Source organism: Falco peregrinus, chromosome Z, assembly GCF_023634155.1.
Source record: "Falco peregrinus isolate bFalPer1 chromosome Z, bFalPer1.pri, whole genome shotgun sequence".
In the NCBI taxonomy this organism is placed as follows: Eukaryota; Metazoa; Chordata; class Aves; order Falconiformes; family Falconidae; genus Falco; species Falco peregrinus.
This window is the reverse complement of record NC_073739.1, coordinates 58,399,488-58,416,275: the sequence shown is the minus strand read 5'-3', so window position 1 is coordinate 58,416,275 and position 16,788 is coordinate 58,399,488. Positions and strand designations below refer to the sequence as shown.

The following is a 16,788-nucleotide window of genomic DNA, read 5'->3' as shown; positions in this document are numbered from 1 at the left end:
TGAAAATTCTTTACCATCCAAGCTCTGACCTCATCAACACTTTCATATGATCTGAATTTTAGGGGGTAATGATTCATTAACTGATGCCGCTAATCTCATTGCCACATTTTGTGATTAAGCAGACTTGCAAGTGGTTTGGAATTAGGAAAAAAAATCATCAGTGCACATAACCAAACTATTAAATACTTATAAATACAAACCCACTATTAAATACTTTAAAAATCCACTTCTTTTCTGCATTTCAATCTTGATAAAATTGACTGGTTCCTTTTAATTTAGATATATGAAGTTTTGTAATTGCTCTCTATAACAATACCATAATAGCCAATTAAACTTGTTTTTTTAATTGGGATTGCAATTAATTGCAAATTGGGATTGCAAAATTGGGAAGTTCTAGAGTATCTGGTTTGTATCTTTATTAGTTGTGATTTATGATAGATAAAACACGTATAGTTGTATTAGAAGTCCTCAACAAGAATTACAACAATACTAATAATATTAATATATAATAGGCAGCCAGGATTCTACTACAGCATGGAGCAGATCCTTGTGAGAGGGATGGTTCAGGGAAAAGTGCTCTGGATAAAGCTTGTGATGATGAAATGCAAGAATTGCTGAAGTCTTACTGCGCTATGGACTGTGTACTTCCTGTTGAGACTACTGAAGTTCCAGGTATGTTGGTTTCATAATGTAAATCATAGGATTACCCTGTAGTCTTAAGGAAAAACTGTACATTAGAATGCTGCAGATTTGCAGAGCTGTGTATTTCCTGGCACCTACAGTTTTAACTCTATTAATTACTGAATTTTGCTTACTTATTTTCAGAAAATAGGATATAAGAAGTTGGTTGGGTTTTTTTCCTGAGAGAACGAGCTATAAGGACATATTTGGCCCTTCAGAATTTTTTTATTATGCATACTTCCCTTCATAGGAACCTTGTGGTTTTGAAGGTGGTAGCTTTAAAGACTTACTCCTTATGCTACCTAAATTTGATCTCATTTACATATACAAGGTATTTTTTTATAATGTGATCTGCCATCGCACCTTAGTAACCTGTATTAGCTATTCTAACCTATTATGCTCCTGCAAATTAATTTTAAATTCTATTTATTTTTTAATTGCATAGAAAGGAAATGTTCTTCTAGCTCAAGAAGATCAAAAAGTTGTTATTGCTACTACTGTAAAAATGATGATGCAACTTTGGAGCCACAACATGAGAAATACAATGTGGTAAATACAGATAACAGAGTTTTGTTAAACTGCTTCATAGTGTAGCACTGCATGATGTAATTTGCTGACTGAATTATATAAAAGTATCATTTAAATAATTAACCCTCTAGAATGTATGTAAAAAAGAGCATCATGCAGGTTGTATTACAGTATATAAGCTGTGGTGTACAGTATATAAGTGTGTTGATCACCACTTTTTTCATGATCTCTGTGCACATTCATTTGTACAAACTGTAGTCAATACTTACATACGATTATTGCCTATATCAATAGAAAAAAGGTTGGGGATCCTGAGACTTTTATCACATTTCCAAAATGGGTCCTTGAAAGAGTAATGATTTTTCTTCATGATAATGAAGATATTTAGAAATTGTTTAATCTTAATTTAAAACAGCCAGGGAGGTTTTTTATAGAAGTTTTATGTTAGGAGGGCTTTTAATGGTATCTGTATGCTATGTCTGCATTGTCTAGGTGAGGCTGTCATGGTGAAATTCACTGTCTGATCCCTGCAGTGTGCTCGGAGGTGGGACTCTGAGCATGGACTGGTTTGAATGTCTGGGTGAAACCAGGCTGTGACAGCCCCTTGCAGAGCATACCCTTGGTGGCACTGTGTACGTCTATCCTAACAGTGCCCCCATTGCCTTTAATTCTCTGCCTGGAATGACCCAAGTCCAGCAGTACTTATCCTGCAGGCCGTGCACTTTGGCCTTTGTTTTATATGGTGCACTTGGCTTTACTTCTTACTGTCATTTCTATGTGTCTTAACAGGAAACTGTTGCTGCTATACAATGTGTAGAAAAGGAGCAAAAAGAACTGTTGCTGCCTGAATTGAGAACTTCCAAACATGCAGGTAGGTGTAAATTCAAGTTGTTTCAATATTTTTGGGAGGGTAATTACCTTTTGTAATATAATTGGTTTTAAAATAGTGTAGCATGTAATATATTTGAGTATGTCCTCTGGAAATTTCAGCTTCAGAGAATAAGATTTTCAGCTCCCAGGTAGGTGCATTTCCTGAAATACTTCCAGTTTACCTAGGAATGAATATGATGACAAGGAAGGGCAGCATGCTGCTTGGAGGCATGTGTTTCAAATCAAACTAATCATATAAAAAGGGTTCGTTAGATAAACGTGCACACTGTTGGCAACATTATTCAGTTAGAAGTCCATGAGCCCCTCTGTACATGCTGTCTTTGTGTAAAGTAACAAATGCAGCATTTTCATTCTAGTGTGGCTGGACTTTCAGGAGCCTAAAATAATTTATGAGTAAAAAAAGATAAATCTTTAAGTCAGACACTGTGGATGATGGGCAGTTCCAGAAATGCTGGTGCTTAGGAGTGTAATTTGTCCTAGGCCATCAAATCTCAGTTCACATTAATCTCAAGAGCCTACTAAGTGACACTGACATCTTAGGAGATCACAGTGCTGGTGCTGTGTAGCAGTTTGAGCCTGTTGTGTCTGTTCCATGGTAGTTCAAGTAGCAAAGCTTGCTGCAGGAAAGCCTTTGACCAAAGTCTCTCTCCCCAGCTGCCCTTATGGTCTAGGCAGAGCTATTTACTTTGAAGCAGTTGATGCCCATGGAACAGTTTTGCTTCATGACAGAAAGGAAGGGGTTTTTAAAATTTGTTTTCCTGAATATAGGGTGGAGCTTTCAAATGATATTTAAAATATTAAAAATATTAAAATCTTTAACAATAAATGTGCAATATGGTATTATGCAGATTTATAGCTTCCAGCTAAAACTTGTGGTGTATGAACTGTTAATTAAAATCGATATATTTTCTTGAAAAGTGTTTGACAACAGGTAGATGATACAATAGGCAGAAGCCTATAGACAGAGATCGGTGCCATTCCATGAATGAGCAAAATAAAACTATTATAGTTTTCCTGTTTGGAGGTATGAGAAAAATGAACATGGTGATCTGTTACCTCTGCTGACAAAACATTAATAATGCAGCATGTCTTAAACTAAGTCATTGTTACTACTTGTGAAGAGGCACAAGACTGAACAAGAACATAGAAGTACATTGACAAGCTTTTAACATAGAATAAAATCCTCAAGGTATTTGCATGCAGTACAACCTACTGTAAATAAAAGATTCAAATTCCCTCTTAAGCTGTGCTATAAGACCAATATTTTCATATTTTTCTATTTTAATAAGTAAGTAAATACTAGTAGATATTATGAAATGGATTTGGGGAAACATTTTTTAAATGCCATTTTTAATCCTGTAATTTCCCAGTTTAATGATTATGGAAAGCTTGTATTTCTTGGTTTAGGAATTTCAGGATTTAGATTACATATTTAGCATATTATCCCAGTGGTATATGCTGGTTATGACTTCTGAGCTCTCCCTTATGTTATATGGCTAAGAGATAGGGCATATAAAGAAAAATTTGTAATTCTTCTTCTTCTCTTAGAAAAACAGAGCTCACAAAAAGGGACAATTTATAACTCATTTTATTTTATAATAAGGATTTGAAACTGTGTACAACTGTGATACATATGTTTTTACCATTATATATAACTTGGAACAGTCAAGCTTATTAAGCTATTTTATAATACCTCAAGCATAAAGGTTTTAGCCATGTTCCTAAGATTGAATAATTCCTGTAGGTAGCCTCACATATAATAGTCATGTTATGTAGCTCCTTGCAACACAAGGAACTTCATAACTTTCAGTGCTGATCATCCGTAACACATTTCTTTAACCTGTCCTGTGCTCTTAGTAATTTCCTAGAGAAGCACTGCTGCTTAAAAATTTCCCAGTACTTGGACTATTTCCTTTATAAATTAAACTTGCATTTAGTTCTTTCTATGATGAATTTCATTGAAAGTGCTCTAATTGTAAAGAGTTATCAGATGTATGCATGACAGTATAAGGTACTGCTGTAAAAATTGTCCATACATTGGCTGTGTATTTGCTACATTAATTTTCTGTTGCTTATGGCCATCATAATTTTGATTATATCAAAATATTGGACAGATGCGTCTATGCAAAGACAGCCGCAGATGGAAGATACTTCGAACGAAATACTCATAGAACAGAAAACAGAAAGAGATACCCTTCCTAAAAAATACAGGTAAGTAGAACAGAAGGATATAGGAAGAAGATATAGGAAGCTATTCTTTATAGCAATAGTGATACAGGTTTTTAGGAGGTTAGCATATAGGAAACTATTGTTTATATCAATAGTAATACAGGTTGTTAGAAGGTCAGCATACAGGAGAACGCAAATAAAACTAGGTGGTTTTCATTCAGATTTTGCAGATGCATGATCCATATTGGCTTCAGTTACATCCAGTAAGTGTTTACTTCAAGGAGGAACTTCAGGGTTGAGCTAACACATACTAATCAGTTCCTGTGCACACAGCAGGCATTGAAATAAGGTAGTGAACATACAAAAGGTATGGAAAAATACCTAAGCAGAAATTAGGAAGTGGAGGTACTGGGTAATTAGATTACTTTTGCAGCATCATGGAGAAAAGCAGTAGCAACTCAGAAATTACTTTTAGTGTCCTGCCTCTGGGTTTTTTTCTTTAGCACCTCTAGATGGGCAATGTTCAACCAACAGCCTGCAAAAGCCATTTAGAGCAATGGCTTGAAGCATACTTGCAGCCATTCCTTTTTTGTGAGGACACTTCAAATGTGAGCTGGGAGTGCTCACCTCAGTGTGAACATGGACTATGTGAATTGTTGGCACCCTGCTGCTAGCTCTCACAAGGCCTTTTTTTCATTCTTTCTAAGAGGGACTACCTGAATGCTAGTCATACCGTGAGTGCTCAGCTAACAAGTTAGCAGGTGTTCAAGGATGCTTCTAGGCCATCTGATGAGGATGTCTATGTATTATTTGTGTGAGCAGTATTAGTCATGCAAGTTTAGTCAAGTAAAAGCAACAGCATACAGCTTTCAGGTATTTCCATAGCAAAACTTATAAGCTGGTTGTGCGGAGAGACTGAAACATTTCTGTCACAGACCATTTCGCTAGCTATAAAATGTAAGGTATATAGATTACACAGATAATTAAAAAAAAAGAAAGGGTTTTGTGTGAAGAGAAGTTAGGGTTCCAAACCATCCCTGTGAATGAACTAGTGAGTGAATTAAGAAACCAGAACAGTAAAATTAATATCTACACAAACTTAACTGTCTTCTAATATTGAGAATGAAACTCTGTTCCAGAGTGAAGTGGTAAATATTTCTGGGTATTGCAGATACCCTGCAGCTAGTGCAACAGCTGCCCATGAACAGTAATGAGCTACATGCCCAATTACATTGCATTTCCTTTTCATTACTTACATGGTGAACATTTTATTTTAAACTAATTAGCATATAAGCTTTTGTCACATGATACATCAGTGCATCATGTGACAAAAAAAGGAGGCATCATCACATTTTCCATCTTTCTGGTGTTCAGTTAGTTGGCCCAGGGAGAGATACTACTGACACTTTTCCATTTCTGTCTCTTCCTTTGAAGACAGCGAGATGTGTCTCTCACCAAAGAAAAATGAGCAAAAAAAAAGCATCATATTTGTTAATGGCTGTAAGTTACTTTGCCTTTGTCATTTTAGTTAAGCTATCTTTGCCTTTTCAGTTGCAGCTTCTCGTATACCTGTATAGCAGTAAAGCAGCAAAACTTCCCTGAAGAAACATTGCTAGAAAAGTGTGTAGATTTTCAGTGGCCTGTGTAGGAATCCGTAGGTGTCAAGGCCTACTCATATCAGTGATTAACCGTATGCTGATTTGTTGATTGTATCATGGATTCTAAACACATGTAATAGCAAGCAATACTGGAGTACAGACACTGCTACCGTCACGCTGTAATTTGGCTGTCCTTGTTCTGCACCAGCTAGTTGTGCTGTACTACTGTCATGATGCCCTCAACACACTGTCTCTTCTGAGACTGGGGTGGTGTTACTTGCGTGGCACCTCTGCTATGGGTGGAGTTTGAAGTACACCATGCCGCTGTTCATGTTCCCACACCTTGTTGTACTCTCCTGTCTTCCCAACATGGTGCCAGAGCGGAAGTGCAATCACTTGTCCCCATGAAGGGGAGTTAGGAGAAAGAAGTATTATGCTGGGCGGGTGGCTCATGTGCCAAAGGAAGCAGGTGGAATAAAGAATTGCCTTCCATCAGGAAGGAGGTGAAGTCCCCCAGGGAAGGAATCTCACAGGGAGACCAGCTCAGCTAGGGAGCAGGGTCTGATGGAGGGAGAGACATTCCCAAACTAACATACATCTTTAACTGCTCTGTCTTCTTTTCTTAATGGTCATGTAGTAGAATTAAAATTGTGGCTTCATAAAATGTTTCATTATGTACACCATTAAAAAAATCTGATAGTATCATCCTTCAGTAGCTCATTCTGACCTCATTTTAAAAGGCTCCAAATTAGAGCTGCAGAGGCATTGAATTCAATGAACTGTTGTGATTTGTGGTGATAAAAGAGCAGCCAGTGAACAGACCCATTTTAGACCCTATGAATTCAGGGTGGTGTGGGAGGGCAAGGCTATTACTGAAGTTTTGGTGCTTTGCATCCTCCTTCTAGACAGGATTCTGCAGTTTATTGAGCGTCAGCCTGGGATTTGAACTATAAAATTCATATGTGATAAAAAGATTGTTCAAATTTTAGCTGTTGGCAGAGTCCTTTGAAACAGTGCTGTTCTTCTTTATTTTGTGTTTACAGTAACTCTGATGTCCTTACTCTTACTTTTATAATTTTCTGTAGGTCTTCAGTGGAATCTTTTAAAAAAGGAGCACTGAGGAAACAATCAGATAACCTTGCTTCTAGGCAAAACCAGGAAGAATTCGTCCAGAAATCACAAAATTACAGAAAAACAAAGCAAGTGTTCAGTGCATCATGTTCAGAGAAGCAAATCGCAAACTTAGTTTCCCATGCAAATGATAAAAGACAAAGTTTAACTGCTGATGAAATTGTGTGTCCTGAGGTAGTTGCATTTAATATGGGGCTTGGTGCCAGCATGCCTAATGGAAACAGAGTAGAAGCACCTCTCTTTTTAGAAAATAGATTTCCAGCTCAGGAAAGCAGCCGACATCCACACAGCTTCTTGGATGAGACAGGAGCAAATAAAGAAGCAATTACAAGGAAAGAGGCTTCTGATCATGCTTTGGCATCTGAAAACAGTGTAAGAGAATATCCCTTTGACAACATGTCAAAGCTGACAAATGCTGTAGAAGTGGTGACATTGCCTTCAGAACATACTGTTTCCACTGCTAAAGTGAAGCGTTCACAGCAAAAAGACATTGATTGTGTACCCTTTGCAGAACAAGGAAACAAGTCTTTAACCCCCACTTCAGTGACCAATGCATTAAATATTGTAGGACCCCGAGGCACTGTTGTCAATAGCAATGTCTGTCAGCCAGGCAGTGACTGCCAGCAGGTTCTTACAGATGGGAACCTACACAGATATGTATATAAGAAAGAAGCTTTCCAGCAGCAGCAGCAAGTAATTTTGTCAACATCTACAAAGAACTTCCCTAATACTCTGCAGCAAGTGATCCCTCAGAGTAGTGAGAACTCATGTAATGCTGGCTCAGCGCTTACAAATCTTATACCAAAAACAGATTATCCAGTAAACTTTGGTGAGAAATCTTCCCAGAGCAATAGTAATCAAGAATGTGAACAGAAACAAGTGAGGTGTGGAAGAAAAAGTAGGAAACCCCTTCAATTGATAGATCTACTTGAATTGGGAAGGATTGAGCCAGGGGAAGATGTTTTAGAATTCAAACTGAAGGTAATTGTTGAGATAGAATAGTGTTAATGTTAGCATATAATAAAACCACCCACTAAAATGGTGAAACAACAGTTCTTATGGTTTAATCTGCATCTTCAGCACTTAATATTGAAAATTCTTGGTTACAGATACACTTTCATGAGTTTTGAGGGAAAATGCTATAGAATATATCTTCTGTTGGCCCATAATTTTAACACCCAAAACACTGCATATGTAAAATTTGTGTTTAACTGCATTCTCAGTTTGTTAACATTTCTAATTGCTAGAACCAGTGTGGAATTGTTGGTTGCTCTACGTTGTGTAATACCTGACTTTCATATTGGAAGGAGCAAGAATGTTGAGGTTTTTACAACTTAATGTGATTCTTAGAAGCAACTATCAAAGTCCCTCAAATAAAGAAATATGACATCAGGGATTTCATAGTGCTGTGGTAGAGATGAATATATGCAAAACTACTTGCTTACATGCCAGCTGGTTCTATAGTTTACAGTCTGGTATAAGCATATTTGCACCAAAAAAAAATAAATATCCAAAACAAGCTCCTTTTTTTCATACAAAAGTGTCCCTGTGCCTCCAAATACAGAGCGGATTTGCAAGGCAGCTGCTGGGGAAGTGGCTTAGTATTGAGCAAGCGATGGAATTACTGACTGAATTCCCAGCTTCTAGATAGTTAAATTCCAGGGCAACATAATTATGAATTAATTAATGACTAAAGCATGAAAAGTTCTTTTCAACCAGCTCACCAGGTACATTTAACGTAGATAAGGCTCCTTTTTCTGTACCTATGTGTCCTTGGGAGTACTTTTCTGCTGAGAGTGGCTATTTCCTGTGGCTTTGTGTTTCGTAAGTCACGAGCCTCTGCATTGGGCCATGTCATAGGTGTATATACACATGCTTCTTTTCTTTAAAGGACATGTAATATTCCTCTGAACCTGAAGAATTCATTATGATTTCTGTCATTTCTCAAGACTGGTATCTGTGATACTAGTTTGATGCCTGCGGATCTTAAGGAACACTGTATTGGAATGTTGACATTTGGAGTGTAAAGAAGTCAGGGATTTTTACTAGAATGAAAATGACACTAATTTAAGTTTTGGAAGACAGTGCTATAGATACTGAAGTTTAGAAGTCAGTGTCTGTTGTGTTGCAAAAAGGAGATGATCAGTAGTTTCCTTCTTTATCATTATAGAAGCGTATTTGCTAACAACATACAACTTAAGGTGAGCTTTGGGCAGGCAGAATGCACCTGTTGAACACTGTAGACCTGAGCTATGAAGCTGTGAACTGGATTGAGTGTTCATCAAAATATACAAATATTTTTTGTATATTTAATCATCTTGACTCAGATTCTGATAGATACTCCAAGCCGGTGGGTATGGTAGGAGGCAGTTCAATATTTGGTGGTGGATCATTCTCTTATTCTGATTGTTTAACCTCCTGCATGCTAAGCAACCTTACTAAGTTCCAACATAGTATATCAACAGCTAATTTTTGCATTATTTAGCTTGTTAGCCTAACAAGACCAGTATAACAAAACTATAGTTTACTGAATTATAAACAACAGTAAGCTGTGCTTTTGGAGGTGCATATATGTTTGCAGAACTGGGCTGTATTAGCATTATCAAACAGGCAGTAACAGTAAGTTCTTTTATACTTAATTTTGCATAAGATAAGGCTGACAGGTCCTTCCTTAAGCATGCAAGTGATGTCCCTTGACACCAGTGAAGTTTTTATGCAAATATATTCCATCTTTGAATCATTGCTGGAATTCCACTGTGACATGCACTTGTTCCACACATAGAAGGCAGATTGCATTTGAGTAACAGTTTCTTGCTGCGCAGACTTGCCTCCTGTGAGTTCCTGAGTTCAGTGTTGCTAATTAATTTATTCACAGCCTTGGCATGTGTAAGAAGAACTAAGATGCAAATACAGCTCAAAACACACATAGGGAGATTTGTCCTCTGACAGTGGGGTCTGTGTGGTCAAAACATCATTTTTTATGCCACAGTTTGTGATAGTGGCATTAAATTCTTTAACTTTTTTCAGAGAAAAACAGAATTGGCTGCAACTTTTCAGCTATATTGCTCTTCAGCATTTTTTCATGTTTTAAGGATGCTAATTCACATTTGTTAATTTATGAGTTGAAAATTATTTCTTAATATTTCTTTTTTAGGAATTTAGCCTTAAAGCCACGCTCTTAAACAATGGCAAGATCAGAACCAGTGAGAGAAAAATACTGCAGAATCCAGTTCAGTGGGTTAAAGACCTGCTAGGAAGTGATATTTCTGTGACACGAAAGTATGTGTGGAATAAGGTAGGCCTGATTTTACTCCCCAAAATAGCAATAATAAATGGCAATAACAAATTTCACTTATCTGGCTCTCCTTACTATTCTTAAAGCAAAAGAGGGTACAAGCCTATATTTTGAAAAGTCTTCTTGTTCTGAATGAATAAGCATCAAAGAAAGAGCTACATAGCTGTAGTTGTACAGTGATGAACTAGTCATGAGTGTTGAGAGAATGTGGAATGCCCACTCAGTAACCTATCAGTGCTTTGAAAGAGTAAAGATGATTAAGAGACTGACAGAAAGAGCTGGAAGGTAGTTAGAATAAAAAGGAGAAAGCTTACTGAAATGTCAGGGTGTCAGGGACAAATGTTGCAAAAATACTGGCAGAGTTTAGAGGGCTTTGCAGATGGGTTGTATTAGGCTTTTTTTCATTTAGAATTCAAATTAGAGGAATTCCTGCCTGAATCTTGACAGACACAGATTAGACTGTTAAGTGCATAAACTTAGTTTTGTAAGAAAAGTGAAATTTTTACCTAGCAGAAAAAACACTACTTAAAATGACCAGTTACGTATTTAGATTTGTTTGTACAGGTTACATACCTAGGGACACAGTTGTCAAAATTTCTTGTTGAAGAAGTACCAGTTTCTAGCGATTTGGAATTACCATCACAAGAAAGAGAGCGTTTGGGTATGTACCACTTAAAATCTAATACTCAACGTGACAGGAAGCAGCAGAAAGTTATTGCTAAAGAGCTTAAATTCCAAAATTTCTCTATTGCTTTCTCATTTTTTTTCTGAGCTACATGCTTATCACAGATCTTAGGCTTGAAATATAAATAGTGCCAGAACTTAGACTCTATAAAGAAGTTTCTTTTCTTCCATGAATTGGTTGTGTGAAGAGAGCAATTACTAATGACTTGGTTGCTATGTAAAAAATATTTATCTAGCATTTTACATTAAAAATATTCAATATATAGTGGAGGTTTTAATAAGCTAATTTAATGATTTTTTGTTTTGTTGGAAACTCAGATAAGCCCAAGCAGCAGTAATAACTAGGGGGATATTCTACTGTCTAAAAATAAGCAGTCATAAGAAACAGAGTGCATTGATATTACTGAAAATCATAACCAAGAAAACTCTTCAAACCAAATGATAGTTTAGAAAGCCGATGTTGGTTTATTGCAGTGCTGAGTGCATGAGGGATCTTTCCTCCTAACATGCACACCAAGTTACTCGAGAGTACACATTATATACAGTACAGTACAGTACTTGCATATTCATGGTACATTACATATTCATTTTCATTCAGCAAAGGATTGGTTACAAGTTTCTCACTTCTAATGCAAATTAGTACACATCCTCAGATAGCAGTACTGAAGTTTTTCACTAACTAGGTACACATGCTCCCCAAGCAGGGTTTTGCCTTCTTGCCGAGTGGGTGGGTGGGTGGGTGGGTGGGGAGTTGGGGGTGCTATTTGAGTTGGAGGTCACCATCTACCATTACCACAGTTACCTTTGTCCTGCTTTCAACTGATGTTCTGTGGGTTGCAACACCTTATCAGCTTGTCTTCTCTTGCCGCCAGAACTTTCTCACTTGGAAGCTTCTTTCTGCATAATTTAGATAACGGTGTTCTTTTCCCCATCTGTTCTTTGTTTCCCAAGGCTGACTCACTTGACTAGAAGTCCTTTCATTCATCAATTTTGACAACTTGAGAGGGTGGGTCAGCTTGACCTAAACCTTGTGCACATGCTTGTTTAACATATAGTTAAGCACTAAATCAGAGTTCGATAATTTGGGAATTTAGGCAGCTATTCTCCCCTTTGGGACTTATTTTTTTATATATCCATATATCAAATAAGTCCCACCCTCTCTGAATTTCTCTCAATTGCAGCAGTACAACACTTCACCATAAAATAACACAAGAGCATACAAATATAACAATCATGAGTACCATATTACAATTAACTTCTTAATCCATGGGTGTAAATCAGGAAAGCAGGATGTTAGCCAATTCTAAACTTTTGAAATCCATAAGAGGTGTAATCTTTTTAAATCTTATGCAAGATTTTAGTATGTATCCAAATCTCTTGTAACTTGCTAGTTCTCCCACTTTGATTCACATACACGCAACAATTAGTATTAATAATAATACAAACCCAGCCTTGAGGTGCCAACGTTGTATCTAATGCCATTCAAGCTATTTCTGAAATTTCTTCATGCAAAGCCTTTATGGCATCTGCAGTGTCACTGGCTATCTCTTCCATTACTGCAGATATATTTATCATTGCATTTTCTAATTCAGCAACCCCCGACCAAGGAATAACCCACCTAGCAAAAGAATGGAATCCAGTGGGTCTTTCTGTAAGGGGGTTTTTGACTCCACGTGTATCTCTGCAGGTAAGTTCTTAACCAGAGATTATTATCCTATTTCTCAACTCTAGTCATTTTGGGAAAAATCACATCCCTTGTACAAGTACCTGACCTTCTCGATGGTAAAGCTTGTCATGCTACACTGCCATGATCCAGTGCTACTCGGTCCCCAATGGAACATTATGGTACTTACTCATAGTTGATTCTGACGGGTTCATCAGTTGCATTGACCAATCACAATGTGGGTAGTGCCCCACAAATACCTGGGTTCCATAAATGGGTGCATACCCAACAATTAATTTTATTGCCTATCTGTATGGTTTTCTGGATCATTATGAAGTTTTGAGTCTGTGGGTTTCTCCTGATCCCACTGAATTTGAGAATTTGTCATGCCACATAACAGGCAAAATCTTATACATCTATAAAACATATTTGAACAAGTATGTACAAAGAAATCATATTAACAAACTCAAACCTCCCTGTATACAATCCATTTCTATATAGGGTCTTATTTCAGTCCAAGAACAATTCATTAAAATCTCTTTGAGTTTTTGTTTCAGAGGAGCTGCTGCTTCTGATTTCCACTTTTCTTCAGGACTCCTTTTAATCCTGGTGTAATGGATCCAAGAATCAATTCCTTTAAGTTTTACTGCAGTATTAGTTATCACTAGTACTAAATATGGTCCTTTCCATGGCTCCTTCAAAGGCTTATCCTTCCAAGTTCAAAGATACACTTGATCTCCAGGGTTGGAAAGGGTGCACCAGCACATCCAGTGATACAGGTGCTCTCTGTTGAATATACATGTACAATGATGGAAGAGTCTTTCCCAAAGACAATATATATTCAATTAACACCCAATCACCAGAAATATGCATTTGGTCTTCCTTTCCTGTTAAATTTACAGCACAAGGTCTTCCATATAATACTTCAAGTGGGCTCACCTTCACTTTTGGGATAATTCTGATTCTCATTAAAGCAAAAGGTAAAATGTCTATCGATGTTTAAATTAGTTTCTTGACACAGTTTAGCCAATTGTTTCTTTAAAGATCTATTCATCCTTTCTACTTTCCCACTAGACTGGGGTCTCCAAGGTGTATGTAAATCCCATTTTATTCCTCTCTAGCTCGGTTGGTTTGGCACAGGATCACATGCACTGATCTTTCCTCAGAGGGATTCTATTCCTTATACTTCCTCCTATTCTTTGTCCTCTTCCACACCCTTGTTCTCACAGGAAACCTATTCCCTGAGATGAGGTTTGGGCTTGGGTAAATGCAGCTGCCAGAACTGCAGCATTTTGTTACTTTTTCTTTACTTTCTCATTCTGTTTCTCTCTTGTGTTTGGTTGTTTTGGTTTGTTTGTTTGTTTGTTTTCAATTCCTCTCTGTTACTATAAACCATATAAGCAATTTCTATCAACTGAAATATTGACGTTCCAGACATGCCATCTGCTTTTTGCAACTTTCTTCTTGTATCTGGAGCTGACTACCCCACAAACAAAGTAGTAAAAGTCATTTATCCTCTCATTCTGTTCCTGAGCTTTCTCCAACACCATTCTTTTTCCTTGGGCAAAAATCTCACCCTATTATCAACAACACTATGCTGAAACCATCAGTTGCACATCCTCTTCTTCATTCTTCACTTTCAGATACCTTTTCACAGTACTGCAAGCAGAACAACACTGACAATTTCTTTTTATCTTCCATCATCATCATCTATACTACATTAGAAAATATCATCAATTTCTATTTCTTTCTTCTTTCATGATCATTTCTCAAGACAAAAAAACCCAAATCCACATATGGGACTTCATTTTCCTTCTCATCTACAAAACACTAAATCAGAATTCAATAGTTCAGAAGTTTAGGCAACAACATGACAAAATGACATTGAACAATTTTTTCAGAACTGCGTGGCAGACTTGAGAACTTCAACCTAATTTTGATAAGTAATGTGTTCCCAGGAAAACACAAGTCCCCTTGACAGCCAGTCGCACTTGGAGTCTGAAAAGCTTTTGTGATTGGTTCTGTTAATTTGATGAGACAACTGCCCCTCGTGTGAACTGAAATACAGGCTTAGTCTGTTCTTAACATAGTGAAAGTAAATTAAAATATAGTAATTTAAAATAACTACTTTGATATTCAGACTACCATGTTCTACTGGTATTTGCTTCAGGCTAAGAGCATCCAGATCACAAGTTTACATTGCCCTGCTTCAGTAACTTAGGTTTATACCAAGTGTAAGTGACTTAAAAATTGATTTAATCTGACTTTTTAATAGACTTTTGACTATTTCACTAGTTCTTGTGAATTATTCCTCTCACGGAAAAATTATGATACACATTGTACATTCTACAAGAGAGAAATCCATTTATTCAAAAATACTCTTGAAAAACCCAAATCAGTCTGAATATCAGTAAATGTTTTTTTTCCCCCCTGTTTTTCACAAATAGCCCAGGGTAATCTGGGAAAGAGTATTTAAGGAAGTCTTTTGTCACATGTAATTGGAAGATCACAGTAATGCCTGACTGTTAGCCCTAGGTGAGAAACTGAGTGAGGGAAAGCCAAAGTGTTCTCAGTCTTGGTTTTATTTCAAGTACTATATGGCCAGATATATGGTAGGAAAATAAATAGTGCCTTAAATTGTTCCATAAGAGAGTTAATCTGCACAGTTGTATTGTAAGAACAGCAGTGGGCACTGGGCAGTTCCCAAATGGTTTCCAGGCCCTCTTCAGGAGTTAGCTTGTTCCAATGGCTGTTCCCAGTGGGCTTGCTTGCAGCTTGCCTGCTCAAAAGCACAGGAAAGTTTGCTTTTGTGTGTGTGATGGATGAGACCCTGTGTGGATGAGAGCTATTCTGTGCTGCTTGCCTGGGGACATTCCTAGGCACTCTTTTATCTTTCTAATATACTTACATGTGTTTATTTTACAGTAGAATTTAATCCTGCATCAGCTTACTGTATTAATGAATTTAATTTTTTTCTATGCATCCCAGAGCATCATTAAAAAAGACAATTGGGTCCTGATAATCTGAGCATTTTTGGAGGAGAATGGTGTTTTATTAAATACCCCTTGCCCACATGCCATCCAGCTTCCCATATCTTAGTTCAGTGTTTATTGAGCTACTGTATGAAGAGGATGGGGAGATGGGAAGAAAATGATACAGGTAGTGGCTGTATCTAGCCTTCTTTTAACAGAAAGAAGCAGCTACCACTGAACTTCTATAGAGCCCAATTTGGGAAGCATGTCCTAAGAACCTCTACCAAATCAAAGTCCCTAGGCAAAACAGGTGAAGGAATTGCTGTTCTGTGGCTGACTGCATAAGAAATTTCCCAGCTTTTCAGCTTGGTTGAGATTAAGATATTTCAAGATTTGTATAGTAGCAGATTTTTAGGTACCTGAGGAGTGTTAATGCAAAAAACTTGAAGAGTCCATAAAGTAAAGCAGTCCCAGACCAATGCAGGTATTTAACAGAAGCTTTAATTAAAAAAGAAAAAGAAGATTTTGGAATTAGTCATCTAAATCCTAACTAATTTTCAGTTCATGTCCCTTCATGTCTTCTTTGAGTCTGAGCCTTTAGTCTCTTCCAGGATCATGTTAGCAAAAAGCAGAAATTACTGTATTCAAGTCTGAATGAGAACTGAACATTAAGAAAATAAACAGTACTTTTAGGCTATCCGTATATAGGAAAGCATAAGAAACAGTGATTATATGGCTTGGAATTTATTCCTCTGTGCTTTCTGATACATGTAATGATGATGTAATATTTGCTAAAAATGACCAAGAATAACAAGGACTCAGAAGCAGATGTCATCTGAAGAGCAGATGTCCGCTGAAGAGCAGATGTAGGTGTCAGATACTTCATATTGAAATTCCAGCAAAGTGGCCTAAAATAAAAGCATATCCAGTTGTTACAGTAAGCCTGGTATGTACATTCATTTTGCAGACTGCTATTTCAGGAGATGGTCTTTGGAAAACAGCATGACTAGTGCAGTTCTTGTGCTCTGGCAATTCCTTACTGCCTTTAATAACCATTAGCCACCTCTAAAGATTAGAACAACTCTTGCTTATCTTTAGTTCATGAAAGATCCCAAAGCTGTGTGGAATAAAAGAGTGTTTTCGATGGAATCCAGATGATTTCTTCATGGCTGGACC

The 16,788-nt window shown here is 37.1% G+C and overlaps 1 protein-coding gene across 2 annotated transcripts in view; it reads left to right on the top strand.

Moving 5' to 3' along the window:
* ANKRD31 (ankyrin repeat domain 31) overlaps nucleotides 1-16,788 on the top strand; it is a 75,471-nt gene that overhangs the window by 47,029 nt on the left and 11,654 nt on the right. Inside the window, exons 17-23 of one of the 2 annotated variants that reach the window (XM_027796625.2) lie at nucleotides 513-672; nucleotides 1,127-1,230; nucleotides 1,999-2,080; nucleotides 4,215-4,311; nucleotides 6,953-7,370; nucleotides 10,153-10,293; nucleotides 10,858-10,954. In XM_027796625.2, coding sequence (XP_027652426.2) covers nucleotides 513-672; nucleotides 1,127-1,230; nucleotides 1,999-2,080; nucleotides 4,215-4,311; nucleotides 6,953-7,370; nucleotides 10,153-10,293; nucleotides 10,858-10,954 — 1,099 coding nt within the window. Of the gene's footprint in view, nucleotides 1-512; nucleotides 673-1,126; nucleotides 1,231-1,998; nucleotides 2,081-4,214; nucleotides 4,312-6,952; nucleotides 7,980-10,152; nucleotides 10,294-10,857; nucleotides 10,955-16,788 lie in introns of both variants that reach the window. The other variant, XM_055790316.1, reaches the window with a different exon arrangement.